The 19,711-nt window shown below is 42.9% G+C and overlaps 1 protein-coding gene across 1 annotated transcript; it reads right to left on the bottom strand.

Moving 5' to 3' along the window:
* Positions 1–1,376: 1,376 nt before the first annotated feature.
* Positions 1,377–18,281, bottom strand: LOC109872883 (CUE domain-containing protein 1). Its single transcript, XM_031807429.1, has 11 exons — positions 18,000–18,281; positions 9,409–10,130; positions 7,804–7,911; positions 4,446–4,577; positions 3,901–4,147; positions 3,560–3,631; positions 3,203–3,292; positions 2,737–2,830; positions 1,789–1,850; positions 1,550–1,619; positions 1,377–1,430 (listed from the first exon to the last, which is right to left on the bottom strand). Coding segments are annotated over exons 2-11 (1,194 nt in total). The 5' UTR covers positions 9,727–10,130; positions 18,000–18,281; the 3' UTR covers positions 1,377–1,429.
* Positions 18,282–19,711: the final 1,430 nt, after the last annotated feature.

Raw genomic sequence — 19,711 nt, 5'->3', positions numbered from 1 at the left:
ATTGTTTGTACAGATGAACGTGGTATCTTCAGGCTTTTGGAAATTGCTCCCAAGAATGAACCAGACTTATGGAGTTCTACAATTGTTTTTCTGAGGTCTTGGCTGATTTCTTTTGATTTACACCTGATGTCAAGCAAAGAGGCACTGGGTTTGAAGGTAGGCCTTGAAATACATCCACACCTCCAACCTCAAATGATGTCAATTAGCCTATCAGAAGCTTCTAAAGCCATGACATAATTTTCTAGAATTTTCCAAGCTGTTTAAATGCACAGTCAACTTAGTGTATGTAAACTTCTGACCCACTGGAATTGTGATACAGTGAATTATAAGTGAAATAATCTCTCTGTAAACAATTTTTTGAAAAATTACTCCTAACCGACTTGCCAATACTATAATGTGTTAACAAGAAATTTGTGGAGTAGTTGAAAAACCAGTTTTAAATGACTCCAACCTAAATGTATGTAAACTTTCGACTTCAACTGTACCATTAGATCAATGGAAGGAAATGTTCCTATCTGGACCTTGTTGTTGAACCTTAAGGCAGACAACTTGGTAGAGAGTATAGTCTCAGATTGGGAGAATATAATTGCATTGGGGGAAGCATAAACTAGAACATTCGCTGTTGCACACAGAGTAACTCACATGGGGCCAGAAATGAACTGTTTGAATGTTCCGGAGCTAGACATGTTCAAACCCATTCATATGAGAGTAAAATGCACTAGGGTCCTGAGTCCTATCAGAATTACAACTCCAGCTTTCACTGTGCCTTTACTGTATCACCCAGCAATTATCAGGAATAATTTCAATATTTTAAATATAGTTTTCTAATCATAACATTTTTTTAATATTCACCATCAATAACAATACATTTGACATGTAACTTAAATATTTTAAAAAGTGCCTAACTAGCTAGTTTGATGATTTCTGAAACATGAAATCAAAAGAGCAATATGCTGCCTTCAAATGCTACTCAAGTGGGAAATACGATGTTCCGACTGGGAAATAAGCACTTGAACAACCCTCCCATGTTGGAATTCCAAGAGTGAAAGTCAGAGAAGATAACCAATTTAAGAGTTGTGACGTTTCATCACTGACCTTTCATCCACCATAAGATGATAAAGCAAATTAATGTTTGACGCTGTCAAACTTATCAATGTGGATAATAGCTAGTTTACCATATTGTCAAAGTTAAGCAAGCTAGCTAACTTTATCATTAGCAATGTTAGCTAGCTCATCGCGCTAGATGAAATCTCATTGGTAGGAAGAATTGCTCTGACTTCTAAAACAGGACTTACGACTTCATAACTGGGAAATTTCATCTGAAGGTAGTACTATTCCAAGGGATTTGGGACAGGCTGGTTCAGGTCAAGAAGAGGGTAGTGTGAGCCATATTGTTCTTCCATTGTCACAGACAAAACTATATGACAACTCTGTCAAAGAAATAGTTAAGATAATGGTTAGTTGAGGAAATCCAAAAGATGAAAAATGTCTAGTTTTCAAGGTATAGTAATTAGTATGTTTTTTGTGTGCAGTGTTACTGCTCTCTCACCATGATAACACTTCCTGTTGGGGCACCTCCTCTTCCTGAGGGCCTGGTCTCTTGAGCATGCTGTCCTCCTCTGTACAGACACATGAGTTAGGTTCATACAAACTAGCATGCGGACTAAATTCACCTCCCTGTTTACAGTTGGACTAGGCCTAAATGAAACAATCGAACAATCACGCCTCATATGATTCAATTAGGTTTCTTGATTAGAATGATATTAAAACAACATGGATTAAATGTACCACTCAGGTGTCCAGCTTCTTCATCTTCCAAGAGGTTGGAAGTGGAGGCAGCATTACCCAGTCTGGTAGAGGATGTTAAGGAGAGAGGCAGACGTTTATACACAATACTATGAATGCAAGTTCAGAGTCAAGGCCATGAAAGGACCTCCTAATTCAGCACAGCCCTAACAGTATGAAAATGTATGCACTCACTACTGTAAGTCGATCTGGATAAGAGCATCTGCTAAATTACTCAAATGTAAATATGATGAAGCCCAGCATATGACCCGCCAACTGGATACTAAATGGGACTTTCCCTGGAACTCAAACCAAATGACATCAACAGTAGAAACAAAGGCAGATATTACAGCCACTCATCAACATGCAGAGAAGTCTCTGAGGGATAGTTAATTACATCTGTACAATGCAAGCACATCTGTTCAGTTCATTTGAACCTCACTGTCACTTCTGGCAAGGACAAAAGATCCTTTGGGCAATGACTCCTGAGCATGGAGGCCTGCCAGAGAGAGGATCGTCTTGTAAACCCGACCCTAGGCCAGGATCTGGTTTCAATGACCTACTCTTTTGGCAACTTCAATAAGGGGGGGAAAAAATGTCTGGGGTGGGTCCTCTCAACAAATCACAATGCAGACATGCCAGAACGTCACGATTTGAAACCAAAGTTTGCAGGCAAAACCTTTGCAAGGGCTTTAATGAAGGTTGTTGATGCAAACTAGCCACTTGCGAAATGCACTCATTAAAAATAACCTCTGTGATCTTTGACATACTTGCTACTATTTAGCATTTTATTCAAGAGGATAGTATAGTGAGGTAGTTCCTCTATGCCAAAAGAGTCCGTAATTGAAACCAGACCCTAGTCACTATTGCCTAGGGTCGAGTTCTCGAGATAGGGAAAGGAGGGGGAGGCGATGGGTGGTGGCAGGGACCACTGGTGAAGTGGAAGGATACGAATGATGTTTCATGAGGGCCCTTCTTTTTGTTTTTCTTCTTCGGGTGTTTTCAGAGAAAGCTCTAGCGATTTCAAAAAGCTTCTTTCGCGTAGCTGTGGAGGATTACAGGATCAAATAGAAAGTTTTTTTTTATTGAATATGATTGTTCTGATTTGAAAAAGCATATGTCCATGAATACATCATTATATATTTTAAAAAAGATCTTATTAACATCTCATTCAAGTGCAGAGACGGTAGGAAAGTTGGTTTTCCTAGAGCTTTCTGGAGCACAGACTGTGAAAGGGTCATGTCCTTCAGCATCCATCATTTACAGTTCCACGTACTGCTAGAAGCACGTCATGCTAACTGGACATGCCCAATATGGAAAGTTCTAATTACATTTTGAATTTTGAAATGATAGAGACACACACATTGAGAAAATGATTTGGTTATGGCCCAGAGAGCGACAGATTGAGTGTTCTTACATTTGCCCATGTGCTTGAGTTTGTCACGGAACAAGGCGTCATCTGTAACATTGGTGCAGGCCTCCCCAGAACCTGAGGCACAATTATCTCCTAGAACACAGACAAGCAGCGTGAAATAGACCACACACAGAGACATGCGAGCACAAGAGAAAGACACACAGGGATGCACACAGAGACACACACAACAACTGAGATGCACAATAAGTCACACTTTCTCTGTGTGCCTTGAAAATAAGGCATTTCACTGCAGGAGCCCGCTGTACACAGGCCCCGCATGAAGAAACCTGGGACAGTTTCAGACTGAGCCAGAACGAGAATGGAGCTAAATGCTATGGAGTGCAGATGAACGATATCTACCTGGAGTGGACGTCCCCATGAAAGCTGGTGAATGATGGGACTTGGATGCCTTTGACTCATACTGCAGCCGATCTAAAAACAGAGGGAGCCGATGTCTCAGCATCAATGGAGTTAAAAGCATGGAGGCATGTAGCAGGAGCTGACAAGCTCTCCTTCATGCACTACTAGAGAAGAGGTGGAGGGAATGAGGAGAAAAGCACTGCCATGACAGAGACCTTCTTTTACTGACTCTTCATAGCTTGATTGCTGGGGATGAAAGCATAGTGATATCATCACTAAGTAGTGTATAAGACCTTTGCAAATGATGACATTTTTAAAAACGTTTGTATGTGTATGCACACCTCTCTCAAGGGCGATGAGGAACTCGCGGTTGCGCTGCAGCTCCCTCATAAACTCCTCGTTCTGCAGGAAGAGGGCTATGCGCTCATCCTCCAAGTACTGCTTCAGCTTTCTCTCCTGGTCCGTCTCCATGCCAACCTGGCCTGCCCTGGCCACCGCCCCAGGCTCAACCTGCTGCGTCATGGACAACAGGGAGGAAGAGCAGGAGGGCTGGGTCAGACTAGTCGGCGTTAGGCTGCTGTGAGAGCGCTGCAGGAAGGGAGGGACCAGAGAGAACAATGTTAGACGTGTCAAAGTCCTATGTGGAAATGCTTCAGCTTTGAATAAAATTGTACCATGAATTGTAAAATTATTTTTAAAAATTGTGTACCAGGGAATTGAATCTGTAAAAATAGTTGAACTGTATTTTTCTTCATGTGCAGTCTGTTGCAAAGGCTGGTAATTATCCAGCCAGTTGGCTATGAGAGCAGAGCGCCAGGCAGTGGTCTGTAAGTGATGGGAGTGTGGGTTAATGGTCCATTAGGGGCTGACCCATAAATCTACCTACTGGCAGACTGTCTAGCTGCTGAGGCAGGATCCGGAGGAAATCATCAGGGAGGTTGCCTAGTAACGGTGGGTTCCAGTTCCTGTAACTTCCAATCTGCCTTTGACTGGCAGGAGGGTGTGGACCAGGAGGGGGCTGGCAGGGACGGGATTGACTGGCATCAAAGCTGGCACAGAGATGGGAAAGGACATTGTTAGTCCCATCAATGCTATGTTCTATAAGAGTACATATCAATAATGCCGTGTTTTGGTCATCTTCAAAGGATCGGTCTAGCATAAACCTGTCTGTTTCTCTTATTTCTTCTCACAGGTTCCCTCCTTGGCACACATAAGATTGTCTACATCTAACAAAAGTGTCACTAGCATTATGTCTACAGATCTACTCAAGTTAGGGCACAGTACAGAACATGGACTTCATAGCTAATGCAGTAGCATTCATTAGACAGCAGGTGGAGCATTCAATGTATCACAAACCTCTTGGCTTTCAAAGCACTCACAACATGAATTGCTGAGCAGCCATATCATGTATTCGATATTGAGAAAGCAACAACGAAGAATATATGCATCTCATCACTCATGTAAATGATGGTATAAGAGAAAATGCATTCATTCACACTATCCCAGCCATCTATCTACCTCCCCAAAGCCTTAAACACAGGCACATCACTGTAAAACGCTCCCTGAAACACTTCAGCGAGCAGGCCTTTCTAATCGACCTGGCCGGGGTATCCTGGAAGGATATTGATCTCATCCCGTCAGTAGAGGATGCCTGGATATTTTTTTTAAAATGCCTTCCTAACCATCTTAAATAAACATGCCCCATTCAAGAAATTTAGAACCAGGAACAGATATAGCCCTTGGTTCTCCCCAGACCTGACTGCCCTTAACCAACACAAAAACATCCTATGGCGTTCTGCATTAGCATCGAACAGCCCCCGTGAAATGCAGCTGTTCAGGGAAGCTAGAAACCATTATACACAGGCAGTTAGAAAAGCCAAGGCTAGCTTTTTCAAATAGAAATTTGCTTCCTGCAACACTAACTCAAAAAAGTTCTGGGACACTGTAAAGTCCATGGAGAATAAGAACACCTCCTCCCAGCTGCCCACTGCACTGAAGATAGGAAACACTGTCACCACTGATAAATCCACCATAATTGAGAATTTCAATAAGCATTTTTCTACGGGTGGCCATGCTTTCCACCTGGCTACTCCTACCCCGGTCAACAGCACTGCACCCCCAACAGCAACTCGCCCAAGCCTTCCCCATTTCTCCTTCTCCCAAATCCATTCAGCTGATGTTCTGAAAGAGCTGCAAAATCTGGACCCCTACAAATCAGCCGGGCTAGACAATCTGGACCCTTTCTTTCTAAAATTATCTGCCGAAATTGTTGCCACCCCTATTACTAGCCTGTTCAACCTCTCTTTCGTGTCATCTGAGATTCCCAAAGATTGGAAAGCAGCTGCGGTCATTCCCCTCTTCAAAGGGGGGGACACTCTTGACCGATACTGCTACAGACCTATGTCTATCCTACCATGCCTTTCTAAGGTCTTCGAAAGCCAAGTCAACAAACAGATTACCGACCATTTCGAATCTCACCATACCTTCTCTGCTATGCAATCTGGTTTCAGAGCTGGTCATGGGTGCACCTCAGCCACGCTCAAGGTCCTAAACGATATCTTAACCGCCATCAATAAGAAACATTACTGTGCAGCCGTATTCATTGATCTGGCCAAGGCTTTCGACTCTGTCAATCACCACATCCTCATCGGCAGACTTGACAGCCTTGGTTTCTCAAATGATTGCCTCGCCTGGTTCACCAACTACTTCTCTGATAGAGTTCAGTGTGTCAAATCGGAGGGTCTGCTGTCCGGACCTCTGTCCGGACCTCTGGCAGTCTCTATGGGGGTGCCACGTTCAATTCTTGGACCGACTCTCTTCTCTGTATACATCAATGAGGTCGCTCTTGCTGCTGGTGAGTCTCTGATCCACCTCTACGCAGACGACACCATTCTGTACACTTCCGGCCCTTCTTTGGAAACTGTGTTAACAACCATCCAGGCAAGCTTCAATGCCATACAACTCTCCTTCCGTGGCCTACAATTGCTCTTAAATACAAGTAAAACTAAATGCATGCTCTTCAACCGATCGCTACCTGCACCTACCCGCCTGTCCAACATCACTACTCTGGACGGCTCTGACTTAGAATACGTGGACAACTACAAATACTTAGGTGTCTGGTTAGACTGTAAACTCTCCTTCCAGACCCATATCAAACATCTCCAATCCAAAGTTAAATCTAGAATTGGCTTCCTATTTCGCAACAAAGCATCCTTCACTCATGCTGCCAAACATACCCTTGTAAAACTGACCATCCTACCAATCCTCGACTTTGGCGATGTCATTTATAAAATAGCCTCCAATACCCTACTCAACAAATTGGATGCAGTCTATCACAGTGCAATCCGTTTTGTCACCAAAGCCCCATATACTACCCACCATTGCGACCTGTACGCTCTCGTTGGCTGGCCCTCGCTTCATACTCGTCGCCAAACCCACTGGCTCCATGTCATCTACAAGACCCTGCTAGGTAAAGTCCCCCCTTATCTCAGCTCGCTGGTCACCATAGCATCTCCCACCTGTAGCACACGCTCCAGCAGGTATATCTCTCTAGTCACCCCCAAAACCAATTCTTTCTTTGGCCACCTCTCCTTCCAGTTCTCTGCTGCCAATGACTGGAACGAACTACAAAAATCTCTGAAACTGGAAACACTTATCTCCCTCACTAGCTTTAAGCACCAACTGTCAGAGCAGCTCACAGATTACTGCACCTGTACATATAGCCCACCTATAATTTAGCCCAAACAACTACCTCTTTCCCAACTGTATTTAATTTATTAATTTATTTTGCTCCCCATTATTTTATTTCTACTTTGCACATTCTTCCATTGCAAAACTACCATTCCAGTGTTTTATTGCTATATTGTATTTACTTTGCGACCATGGCCTTTTTTGCCTTTACCTCCCTTCTCACCTCATTTGCTCACATTGTATATAGACTTGTTTAGACTGTATTATTGACTGTATGTTTGTTTTACTCCATGTGTAACTCTGTGTCGTTGTATCTGTCGAACTGCTTTGCTTTATCTTGGCCAGGTCGCAATTGTAAATGAGAACTTGTTCTCAACTTGCCTACCTGGTTAAATAAAGGTAAAATAAAAATAAAAAATAAATAAATCTATCATTCTCCTTTAATTGATGAAATGAGGTCAGAGCCTCGCAGACAGCCCTGAGCCCCCCCCCCCCCCCCCCCCCCCCCCCCCCTTCTTCTCTTGCCTGGGTGGTGGTGATGCTGTGGGCAGGACCTGATCTGGGTACTTCCTGTCGTAGATGTGCATGTCATAGGAGGGCGGAGAGTAGACCGGCGGGGGCTCCTCGTCAGAGCTGTCCGGCTCCAACGTCCGCTCCAGGATCTACAGGGTCAGAGGTCAGGGGAACCATTGAGAATGTTCTAAAAGGTCTTGAAAATCCCATCAGATGGCACATGTGGACACTTCAAAGAGCAGATTAAATTAATTATGAATCTGTATTATAACTACTCATTGGCAATACAGCACAGCCTCTCTGCCCTAAATTAGAGGCATTGTGAGCGCTTGGTATTGAGCTGTTTAATTCAACTAGACCAGCAGCACTCTTTAATCCTGTATTTAATAAATGGTTGATTGAAATTAACGTTACTTTTAAAACAGCCTAGCATGTTAGGTAGAATAGACTGACAGACTGACCAGGTGAATCCAGGTGAAAGCTATGATCCCTTATTAATGTCATTTGTTCAATCCACTTCAGTCAGTGTAGATGAAGGGGAGGAGACATGTTAAAGAAGGATTTTTAAGCCCTGAGACAATTGAGACTTGGATTGTGTATGTGTGCCAATCAGAGCCTGAATGGGCAAGACAAAATATTGAAGTGCCTTTGAATGGGGTGTTTAGGTGCCAGGCGCACCGGTTTGAGTGTCAAGAACTGCAACGCTGCTGGGTTTTTCACGCTCAACAGTTTCCCGTGTGTATCAAGAATGGTCCACCACCCAAAGGACATCCAGCCAACTTAACACAACAATGGGAAGAATTGGAGTCAACATGGGCCAGCATCCCTGTGGAACACTTTCAACACCTTGGAGAGTCCATGCCATGGCTGTTCTGAGGGCAAAATGGGAGGTGCAAGTCAATATTAGGAAGCATTCTTAATGTTTTGTACATTCAGTGTAATTTAAGTGCAGCTCTTAATCTTCTCTTTCTCCCTCAAGTCTTTCAGAATGATTGGGGGAAATAAACAAACAGTTCATAACCTGTGTGGTGCATGGTGGAATACAGCCAGAGTGGACAAAGGCTAATAAAAACACTCAATATGGCTGAAACTGAGAGACCTGCAGTAATTTAATCAAATACAAAGTGAACAGCTTGCCAGTCCAATATTGCACTTGATACAATCTTGTTACTACTCAGCAATAGTTTATGTACCAGCACCAAGGGAGTTCCAAAGGAATGGCTGGTCTTGGCTGTCCACAACAGTCACCCCATTGCACGAGAGACCACAAAGTGTGCACCTCTAGCTATTGTCAAGCTTTTGAAGATCGCTTTAGGCAGTTTATCAAAGCTTTCTATCCACAATAGCAGTGCATAATCACATGCCCTCCAGAGAAATGCATGTCACCCACGACAAAAGCATATTAAGAGCAACATTAAAAATACTTTTCCCTCCCCAAGAACAACCATCTGGTTTGAAGAGGCAAAACACAGGGAAATAAGGTGTGTGAATGAATAACTACTATTGGGTGAAAAAGTATCTGACAACCTTGACATACATTTCATGATATGCTATGGTCTCAGACTGTCTTAGGTTGTGTTCATTTAGTTTTATCTGGGCTACTCACAAGTTCTCATACCAGCGCCCCTGCCCCCATGCAGACGTACCTCAGGGGGGATGCTGTCCTCTGAGTCGGAGCCGTCATCAGAGCCGTGTCCTTCCAGGCTCATCTGGAGCAGCTGGTCGATAGTGGAGTCCACGGCTCCGTGGTTGGCCCGCAGCACACACTCTATCACCTCCTGCTCCATGCTGGGGAACATAGTCCTGAAGTCCTCCATAGCCTGGTTGAACTCCAGACGCCGCACCGTTCGCCCACCCCCACTGGGATTACCGTTGTTGAGTTCAGCTGGGACTGGGCTGTCGCTGTGTGACGCCACATCACCATGGTTACCACTGTTGCGGCGGCGGAACAGGCTGGTCATCATCCAGAGTGCCTCCAGCCTCCGAACGGCGCCCCTCCTCCGCGCCGGCCACACCACCCGAGAAATGGTGGATCCTGGTCCCTGGACGGTGGGTGCCCACTGCCTGCCTGGCTCAACCCTGGCCTGCTGCTTCAACTGTGCCTGTCCACCTCAGGGCCCTCAGTGCTTGGCCCCGTTATCCTCTCATCATCACAGCACCACAGAAAGCCATTCTCTCTTCTCCTCTGGTTTTGACCCAGCTGCATCCAATGCTCTGAGGATGTGGTGGCTGGTCTCCCCAGGCAGGCAGTGTGTGGAAGACACAGCGCTATGTTCTCTCTGAGAAGAGGTGGACTAGATGTGTTCTCTCTGAGCAGAGGTGGGCTAGATGTGTCCTAATACTTCCAACCCACACATCCCTTCAGCACCTGCAGTGTCGGGAACAGAATGAAGCAGACAGGCTCAACACAATGAGCAGCGGTGCAAATGGAGAAGTTCCACTCGAGCAATAGTGTGTCCAAGGAGGTTATAAAAAGGCTACACATTTTTTGAAGACACACACACACAGAAAGAAGGCGGCGTTACAATGGCGAAGGTGCATAAAGATGGCAGCCCCCATGTTCTTATCACAAATGCCTCATCTGCTAAGTTCGCTGTATTGTACAATGCTGTTACTTTATTTTGATGTTTTTGTGTCGGCATTAGCACAGTATACATGATCCCAATACTAGCTCCAAGACGGCGGCAATTACAAAAAACGAATAAGTAGATTGTGCTAATTTATTGGCACATTAAACCATGTCGAGTGTGTAGTTTCCAAATTCATAGTGCTCAAACAATGTCATCATATTTCAATTTCTCCATCTTTTTTTCTCCAATCAGCTGGGTCCCTCTCAGGCAGAGGCGCTGTCTGAATGCATTACTTTCCCGACCTCAACACCCTAGGCGTCTGCATTCCCACGGCAACGCTTGTGTCCCCAGGCACCAGAATAGAGTCAGCCAGTGCCAGGGAAGGGCAGAGGCACCACTGCTGCCAACTGCATCGTGACCCAGAGGGCCGATACATGCACCGCCTAAGTAGGTTACAGGAGCTGAATTAATCAGGCTGCCACTGAGTCAACACTCCACACCGCCATGCGGTAGTTTGTTTCCCAGAGACCTGGGCCAGGAGGTGTGACTATGAAGCCAGCCTAGCCCAGCAGGACCTCATCACAGTCAATCAGTAGGCATTAGACAGTGTCAGATTAGGGATAATAAGAGTTCACAGAGGCACTGGATCAAGTTGTTTAAATGCTAGTAGGGTCTGAGACTTGGACCAGGTGGTGGAACTGAACCTGGTACACCGCTGCTGCATTAGAGCACAAGGAGAGCAGGCAGATTGTCCCATAACCCTGCTCTAGATCGTACTGCCCTGACAGGGGAGGTCATTTGAAAACTTAATGGAGCACTCAGAATGAAATAGGGCAGTGGGACGTGAACCTGTGAATCACAGTGCTGCACCAAGGACACACTGCTCTGCACTGGCCTATGGATTACCTGCTAACAGTTCTAAGAGTTTCTGCTCAAAAAAAACTTTTCTATGATCTGATACAGAGAAGTGCCACAGTTCAGCAGAGGCCAGACACTGAACATACAAAAATACTATCTTTCCATTCCTACTTTCCATTCAGCATAATTTATGTTAGGCTGAACTGACTGAAGGACAGGGTTGACTGGCAGCTACAGATTCACAAGCAGAATCATTGGTCAAGCTCTTCTTCCAGATACTTATCTGGGATAAAATAGGCCTACATCAATTAAAGCCAGTGAGCTGTCTGGGGGGAGGGGGGTCAGGAGCCCTTGGTGTCAAATCAATCATCTCAGAGCTGGCTGAATGAAATTCCCACACACCGATTCCTCACTTTTCACTATTCAACACTAATCTGAACCTAGCGCCCAGCTATATTTAGCACCACAATCCACCACAGCTCTTTGTCCTCATGTAGGCTACTGTAGCTGCTTACCGATATGGGAGCCAGGGGAGGACTGCTTTGCTCTTGTGAATTACATGCAGCATAGGGCTTGCTTACATCACCCATAACTAATGCCTGCTGGTTTAGGCCCTGAGCTGATTACAGATAAGGCCTACCGGTAGAAGACAAAGGGCTGTTTGATAAATCTCTGTGATGAAAGACAGACACAATGGACAACATGTGGTGATAGGTGGGCCTACACACAAATATTATCTTTGGCTAGCTAGGCCTAGTCTAGATGTTTTGGATTTAGCCAATCAATATGAAAAGAGGGGATCACTAACAGGGACCTCAAAATCCTCCTCCTGAGGTAAGGTATCATTGACAGTGTAGGCTACATGGTATACTTTGTTGGCAGTATGGCCTCATTAGGACTATGATGCTCCCCCCTCCATTCGAATCGTTACACCATCCAGGTGTAGAAAGCTCTCACGAGACGTACCCAGAAAGACTCACAGCTGTAATCACTGCCAAAAGGTGCTTCTACAAAGTATTGACTCATGTGTGTGAATATTATGTACATGAAATAACTGTATAATACATTTGCAAACATTTCTTTGCTTTTATCGTGCATTGTGTGTAGATGGGTGAGAAAATAACATTTTGAACTCAGGCTGTAACACAACACAATGTGGAATAAGTCAAGGCGCATGAATACTTTCTGAAGGCACTTATTGAAAATCATACCGTCTGTATATGAAAATAGCCCGGTATACGGTATAAACAGTGTATCGCCCAAGCCTAGCACAGTTCACAGTTCCATGATTAGTGAGGATTATTAGGACAGATTCATAGGAATACTGTTAAACAACTACTGTACACTTTACTCACCTTCCAATATTTCATGGGTTACAATTGAATATGGCAACTTTTTAGATGAATCAAACCACTGTATTTTTATTCACCAATATAGTGTACAAAACATTAGAAAAATGCTAACCTGCCTTGTTATTGTAGTGGTGAGATGTGAGCATGTCTTCGGGGTATGATATTTGTGCGTCTAACTTTCTCACTCATTTTATTCACAATTCATTCTGGATTATCCGTAATCATGGTAGCATCCACATTAAATGGATAAGTGTTTAGAAACATATTCTATTCTTATTTACAATAAAAGTGACTCCAAAATGACACAATACAATATTGGGCACGAAAAAATCTGAAACACAACCAAAACAAACAGCATGTGTATTAAAGTAGTCAAAAGTTTAGTGTTTGATCCCATATGCCTAGCACGCAATGATTTGTTGGATGGATTTAAGTGAATTTGTCCCAATACTTTTGGTCCCCTAAAATGGGGGGACTATACGCAAAAAGTGCTGTAATTTCTAAACATTTCACACGATATGGATGAAAATGCCCTGCAATTTAACCTCATAGTCATTGTATCATTTCAAATCCAAAGTGCTGGAGTAGAGAGCCAAAAAAAACAACGTGTCACTGTCCCAATACTTTTGGAGCTCACTGTATTTAGTGTGTAAATGCTTTCCAAACTATTTTTTATTATTCATATATATTTTCCTTACCCTAAATAATATACATGATCAGTATTTTTTTAATCTACCAATTGGTGCTGAACATTTGATGAATATTAGAGCTGTGACGATACCAGTATCCCAATATTTTTTTCATGGCAAAAATGAAAACACTGGTCCTCTAAAAACCTGCTGTTTGTAAAATATTGTGTGCTATAGGTTGGAAAATAAATATGTGTGACTCTAGATGACAACATCATCCAGAGTCAAGCCCCTCGCCCACAGAGGTTTGCATTGTCTACATCAGTGGTCGCCAACCGGTCGATCACCAAATATTTCTGTAGAAGAGCCATCAAACGATAAAGGCTTGCGCTCCTTCTTTAAAATCGTGTTGAGCTGTTGCCGGTAAGTGCACTTGATTCAAAAGTCCTGCTCACCGGGTAGAAAAGTGTTCCCATAAGACAACCTACGCCTGCCCGGCGGACCGGCAAATCTGTGACTAAATCGAGTGCACCTACTGCTCTGTCCATTCGGATAGCTCAAATCACCGTGGCTACAGAGCTTCCATGATGAATGAGTAGCCAAGTATCAACAGCCCTGCGTTTTATTATTATTAGCATCTCCTCATGTCGATTTTTATATTAAGGAATATTTAACTTTCTCTGGTCATAGGAACAACATGAATTTGTGCATGAGGCAGATGCGGTGCGACTCGAGTTTCGCCATCAGGTGGAAGACGATGTCCCCTCTCTCTGGTCAGTCTCACTGGAGGAAAGGAAGGAGAAAGCAGGGACCGTTAGGATAGTCTCAGAGGTCCGTTAAAAGCGCAGAGAGCATCATGAAGAACAAGGAACACACCAGGCAGGTCTTGCCACTCTTCCATAAAGGCCAGATTTGTGCAATATACAACTGATACAACTGATCTGTCCTATGGACAGAGTCTCCCACCTCAGCTGTAGATCTCTGCAGTTCATCCAGAGTGATCATGGGCCTCTTGGCTGCATCTCTGATCAGTCTTCTCCTTGTATGAGCTGAAAGTTTAGAGGGATGGCCAGGTCTTGGTAGATTTGCAGTGGTCTGATACTTCTTCCATTTCAATATTATCGCTTGCACAGTGCTCCTTGGGATGTTTAAAGCTTGGGAAATCTTTTTGTATCCAAATCCGGCTTTAAACTTCTTCACAACAGTATCTCGGACCTGCCTGGTGTGTTCCTTGTTCTTCATGATGCTCTCTGCGCTTTTAACGGACCTCTGAGACTATCACAGTGCAGGTGCATTTATACGGAGACTTGATTACACACAGGTGGATTGTATTTATCATCATTAGTCATTTAGGTCAACATTGGATCAGTCAGAGATCCTCACTGAACTTCTGGAGAGAGTTTGCTGCACTGAAAGTAAAGGGGTTGAATAATTTTGCACGCCCAATTTTTCAGTTTTTGATTTGTTAAAAAAGATTGAAATTTCCAATAAATGTCATTCCACTTCATGATTGTGTCCCACTTGTTGTTGATTCTTCACAAAAAAATACAGTTTTATATCATTATGTTTGAAGCCTGAAATGTGGCAAAAGGTCGCAAAGTTCAAGGGGGCCGAATACTTTCGCAAGGCACTGTAAATTGTGGTGTCCCCCAGGGGAGTGTTTTGGGGCCTTTGCTTTTTTGCTCTACATAAATGACATGGACATGGATTATTCTGCCCTATTGGTTTCACATAAGAATAAGGAGACTGTTGAAAAGACACTAAGCAGTGCCACTATGACTATGCTTGCATCTCAAGTAGAGGTCGACCGATTAATCGGAATGGCCGATTATGCTCCACTAACCGGGGCGGCAGGGTAGCCTAGTGGTTAGAGCGTTGGACTAGTAACCGGAAGGTTGCAAGTTCAAACCCCTGAGCTGACAAGGTACAAGTCTGTCGCTCTGCCCCTGAACAGGCAGTTAACCCACTGTTCCTAGGCCGTCATTGTAAATAAGAATTTGTTCTTCACTGATTTGCCTAGTAAAATGAAGGTAAAAAATAAAATAATTAGGGCCGATTTCAAGTTTTCATAACAATCGGAAATCTGTACTTTTGGATGGCAATTTTTTTTTTTTTTTTTTACAACTTTATTTAATTAGGCAAGTCAGTTAAGAACACATTCTGATTTTCAATGACGGCTTAGGAACGGTGGGTTAACTTCCTTGTTCAGTGGCAGAACGACAGATTTTTACCTTGTCAGCTCAGGGATTAAATTCCTATTCAATTCTTGCGGTTAACTAGTCCAACGCTCTAACCACCTGCCTCACAAGGAGCCTGCCTGTTACGCGAATGCAGTAAGAAGCCAAGGTAAGTTGCTAGCTAGCATTAAACTTATCTTCTAAAAAACCTTCAATGAACCATAATCACTAGTTATAACTACACATGGGTGATGATATTACTAGTTTATCTAGTGTCCTGCGTTGCATATAATCGATGCAGTGCGCATTCGCGAAAAAGGACCGTCGTTGCTCCAATGTGTACCTAACCATAAACATCAATGCCTTTCTTAAAATCAATACACAGAAGTATATATTTTTAAACCTGCATATTTAGCTAAAAGAAATCCAGGGTAGCAGGCAATATTAACCAGGTGAAATTGTGTCACTTCTCTTGCGTTCATTGCACACAGAGTCAGGGTATATACAACAGTTTGGGCCACCTGGCTCATTGCGGACTAATTTGCCAGAATTTTACGTAAGGATGACATAACATTGAAGGTTGTGCAATGTAACAGCAATATTTAGACTTAGGGATGCCCCCCGTTAGATAAAATACGGAACGGTTCCGTATTTCACTGAAAGAATAAAAGTTTTGTTTTTGAAATGATAGTTTCCGGATTCGACCATATTAATGACCTAAGGCTCGTATTTCTGTGTGTTATTATGTTATAATTAAGTCTATGATGTGATAGAGCAGTCTGACTGAGCGATGGTAGGCACCAGAAGGCTCGTAAGCATTCATTCAAACAGCACATTAGTGCGTTTTGCCAGCAGCTCTTTGCAATGCTTCAAGCATTGCGCAGTTTATAACTTCAAGCCTATCAACTTCCAAGATTAGGCTGGTGTAACGATGTGAAATGGCTAGCTAGTTAGCGGGGTGAGCGCTAATAGCGTTTCAAACGTCACTCGCTCTGAGACTTGGAGTAGTTGTTCCCTTTGCCCTGCATGGGTAACGCTGCTTCGTGGGTGGAGAGGAGAGGGATGCAAGCTATACTGTTACTCTAGCAATACTAAAGTGCCTATAAGAACATCCAATAGTCAAAGGTATATGAAATACAAATGGTATAGAGAGAAATAGTCCTATAATTCCTATAATAACTACAACCTAAAACTTCTTACCTGGGAATATTGAAGACTCATGTTAAAAGGAACCACCAGCTTTCATATGTTCTCATGTTCTGAGTAAGGAACTTAAACGTTAGCTTTCTTACATGGCACATATTGCACTTTTACTTTCTTCTCCAACACTTTGTTTTTGCATTATTTAAACCAAATTGAACATGTTTCATTATTTATTTGAGGCTAAATTGATTTTATTGATGTACTATATTCAGTTAAAATAAGTGTTCATTCAGTATTGTTGTAATTGTCATTATTACAAATACATGTAATTTTTTTTATTTAAAAAAATATAAATTATTAATATATATATATATATATATATATATATATATAATACATATTTTTTTAAATATTTTTTTAAATAATCATCCGATTAATCGGTATGGGATGTTTTTGGTCCTCCGATAACCGGTATCAGCGTTGTAAAATCATAATCGGTCGACCTCTACTCTCAAGTTTCAGTGGCATGCAGATGGGGTGGCAGGGTAGCCTAGTGTTTAGAACATTGGACTAGTAACTAAAAGGTTGCAAGTACAAATCTCCCAGTTGACAAGGTAAAAAAAAAAAAATGTTGTTCTTCCCCTGAACTAGGCCTTCATTGAAAATAAGAATTTGTTCTTAACTGACTTGCCTGGTAAAATAAATAAAACTAATGAATATTGTGCTATCATCCTTGCCCTAACAAACACACATTTCTTTCATTGATCCCTAATAGTTTCTATGTGAGAATTGGCAGAATAATGGGTCTACACTGGCATGGTGTGATCTTGTGTCCAGAGCCATACTGTAAATATATAGCTCTGGGAAAATTATAAGGCACATTCAAATATATATTTTTTTTTACATTGAAACACAATGTATTACAAGAATACAATAGGCGGCGGGAATGACAAATCTGCTAACCAGAGAGAACATGATAAATAGGTGATTATAGCATGCAGATGCACCTGCAATTAAAACATAATTAACCCCGGCCATTGACACCTGAGCCAGGAGACCCTGCGGCCCTCGGTGGGCAAAGGCAGCAGCATAAGATCAAAGACCCCGTGATTGCTCCTGCCGGTGGTGCACCCAGCTATACCGCTAGTGAAACACAGTTAGTACTATCTAGAATCCTTGGGATGACCATACCCTGACCTTAACGCTCTTAAATTTCAACTTCAATGGGACGACGTCAAGAATCCCCGATAGCAAGTAATTAGTGCCGTGGACCAGTGAAGTACGCGACTTCTCATCCCCCCGCCTTACCAGACAGGCTAGCTGGTTGGTTATCTTCTAGCTAGCTGACGAGTTGACGGATAGTATTTTTTTTTACAGGTTTGCATGTTGCTGCTTGCTATCTATAAGATACCTAACATTGAATAGCGTATTAGTATTTAAAACATGAAATGTAGCTAGATAGGGTTTGTAAGCTACATCTTTGATGTGTGAAATGTAAACCCCCTTACCAGGTGAAGAGCGGACGAACATCTGAAGCTAGAAAAATGACGTTAGCCACCCCGTTCCTATTATCAACATTAAAAAACAATGCTTGGTTTACCCGAGGGTCGAGGGTAAACGTTGACCAAAAGTGGTGTTTTCTCTTGGCGCAAGTTGCGGTTGCGACCGAATGCTGTGCTGTCATCCATTGACTGATGGTCCTGACCGTGACCAGGTGTCGTCTCCCTCTTACCTCCTCTCTACGAGCGTCAAGCCATCACGCAAATACAGTTGGGCGCGGATAGCCTTGCTTGACCATGTATTTGGGCTTCAGACAGATGGCGCGAGAGGAGCCTAGCGGAGAAATATGAGAATTGCACATAGGGCAACAAAGATACTTTTATCAGTGGGGGCAGGGTCTTATTTATTACACTTTTGTAAGTATGTTTGGATAGGGGAAAACAGCAATTATGCAATCTACGTCCTATTTGATTTTATGTATACAAATATTTAAAAATCAGAAGCATAGCAAAATTGTACTCGCCATATTTTTGCTGTTATATGTTATTAACTGGTGTTGTGTGTTAATTCATAATAGATTCACTACAAAATCGTTGTATTCATTCTCTTTTGGAGAGGAGACAGCTCAAAACAAAAAACACCTGCTTCCTTCTTCCCACGCTTGTTTTTCATTTGGGGTACTCACAATTCAATTTAAACTGAGCCTCTAAGAATGGTCACACTTGAATGAAATTGGGTTTTTGGTTGGGTAAGCTATGACAGGCTCTCAGATAAATATCAAGAACGTTTACAGCAATAAAACCCTCATTTAATGTTAGCTGTTGATGGTCAGCGGAGATAGCATAATACTGCAACACTGCAGAATGTTGGCCTACATGTCAGTCTACTGAATATACTAACCAAATACTGTAGATATTTTCAAATGAAAACAAAATGCAATATTTAAGACTAATCTCCTTTATCTCTTCAAATATTTGACCATTTTAAATGGGGAGCATCATCTAGCCACCTTGAACTGTGTACACAAAGGAGGATCAGCTGAAAAGGAGTGGGCAATTGACATTGGACCTGAATAAAACAAACAGCACATCAGTAGTAATTTATTCTGCAGCAGGCAATAAAGACTGGAAAGGTCATTCACGCATCATCAGTAACTCAATAGAGCATCAAACCCATCAGGTTTCACACTAACACACACACAAAGCTTAGACTTGGACTAGGTAGCAATTTCAATGGTGAATCTCTATTGGAAAATGTTGTCTGACTAGGCTTAATCTGTGTCTGGAAACTGGACAGTTTTTGTTTTATATATTTTTTTAAACTTTATTTAACTAGGCAAGTCAGTTAATAACAAATTCTTATTTACAATGACTGCTTACGTCGGCCAAACCCTAACTCTACGCTGGGCCAATTGTGCGCCGCCCTACTGGACTCCCCATCACAGCCGGTTGTGATACAGCCTGGAATCGAAGCACTGAGATGCAGTGCCTCAGACCGCTGCGCCACTCAGCAGCCCCTTGGTGTCTCAAATCACAGAACAAGGCCCCAAACGGCCTAAAAGCCAAAAAAAGCACAAAGCAATCTGACAAGAGGAAACGCGACTGTTGTCAATTAAGTGTGTGAACATCTGTACTACTGTGGGGTATGAGTGTAGAGGCTCTAATGAGTGGAACAGCTAGCCTCCCACCATAGGCTGACTCACCAGGAAATGGCACACAGC

Source organism: Oncorhynchus kisutch, linkage group LG28, assembly GCF_002021735.2.
Source record: "Oncorhynchus kisutch isolate 150728-3 linkage group LG28, Okis_V2, whole genome shotgun sequence".
In the NCBI taxonomy this organism is placed as follows: domain Eukaryota; kingdom Metazoa; phylum Chordata; class Actinopteri; order Salmoniformes; family Salmonidae; genus Oncorhynchus; species Oncorhynchus kisutch.
Note: the sequence above shows the minus strand (reverse complement) of the source record. Positions and strands in the feature narration are given on the sequence as shown.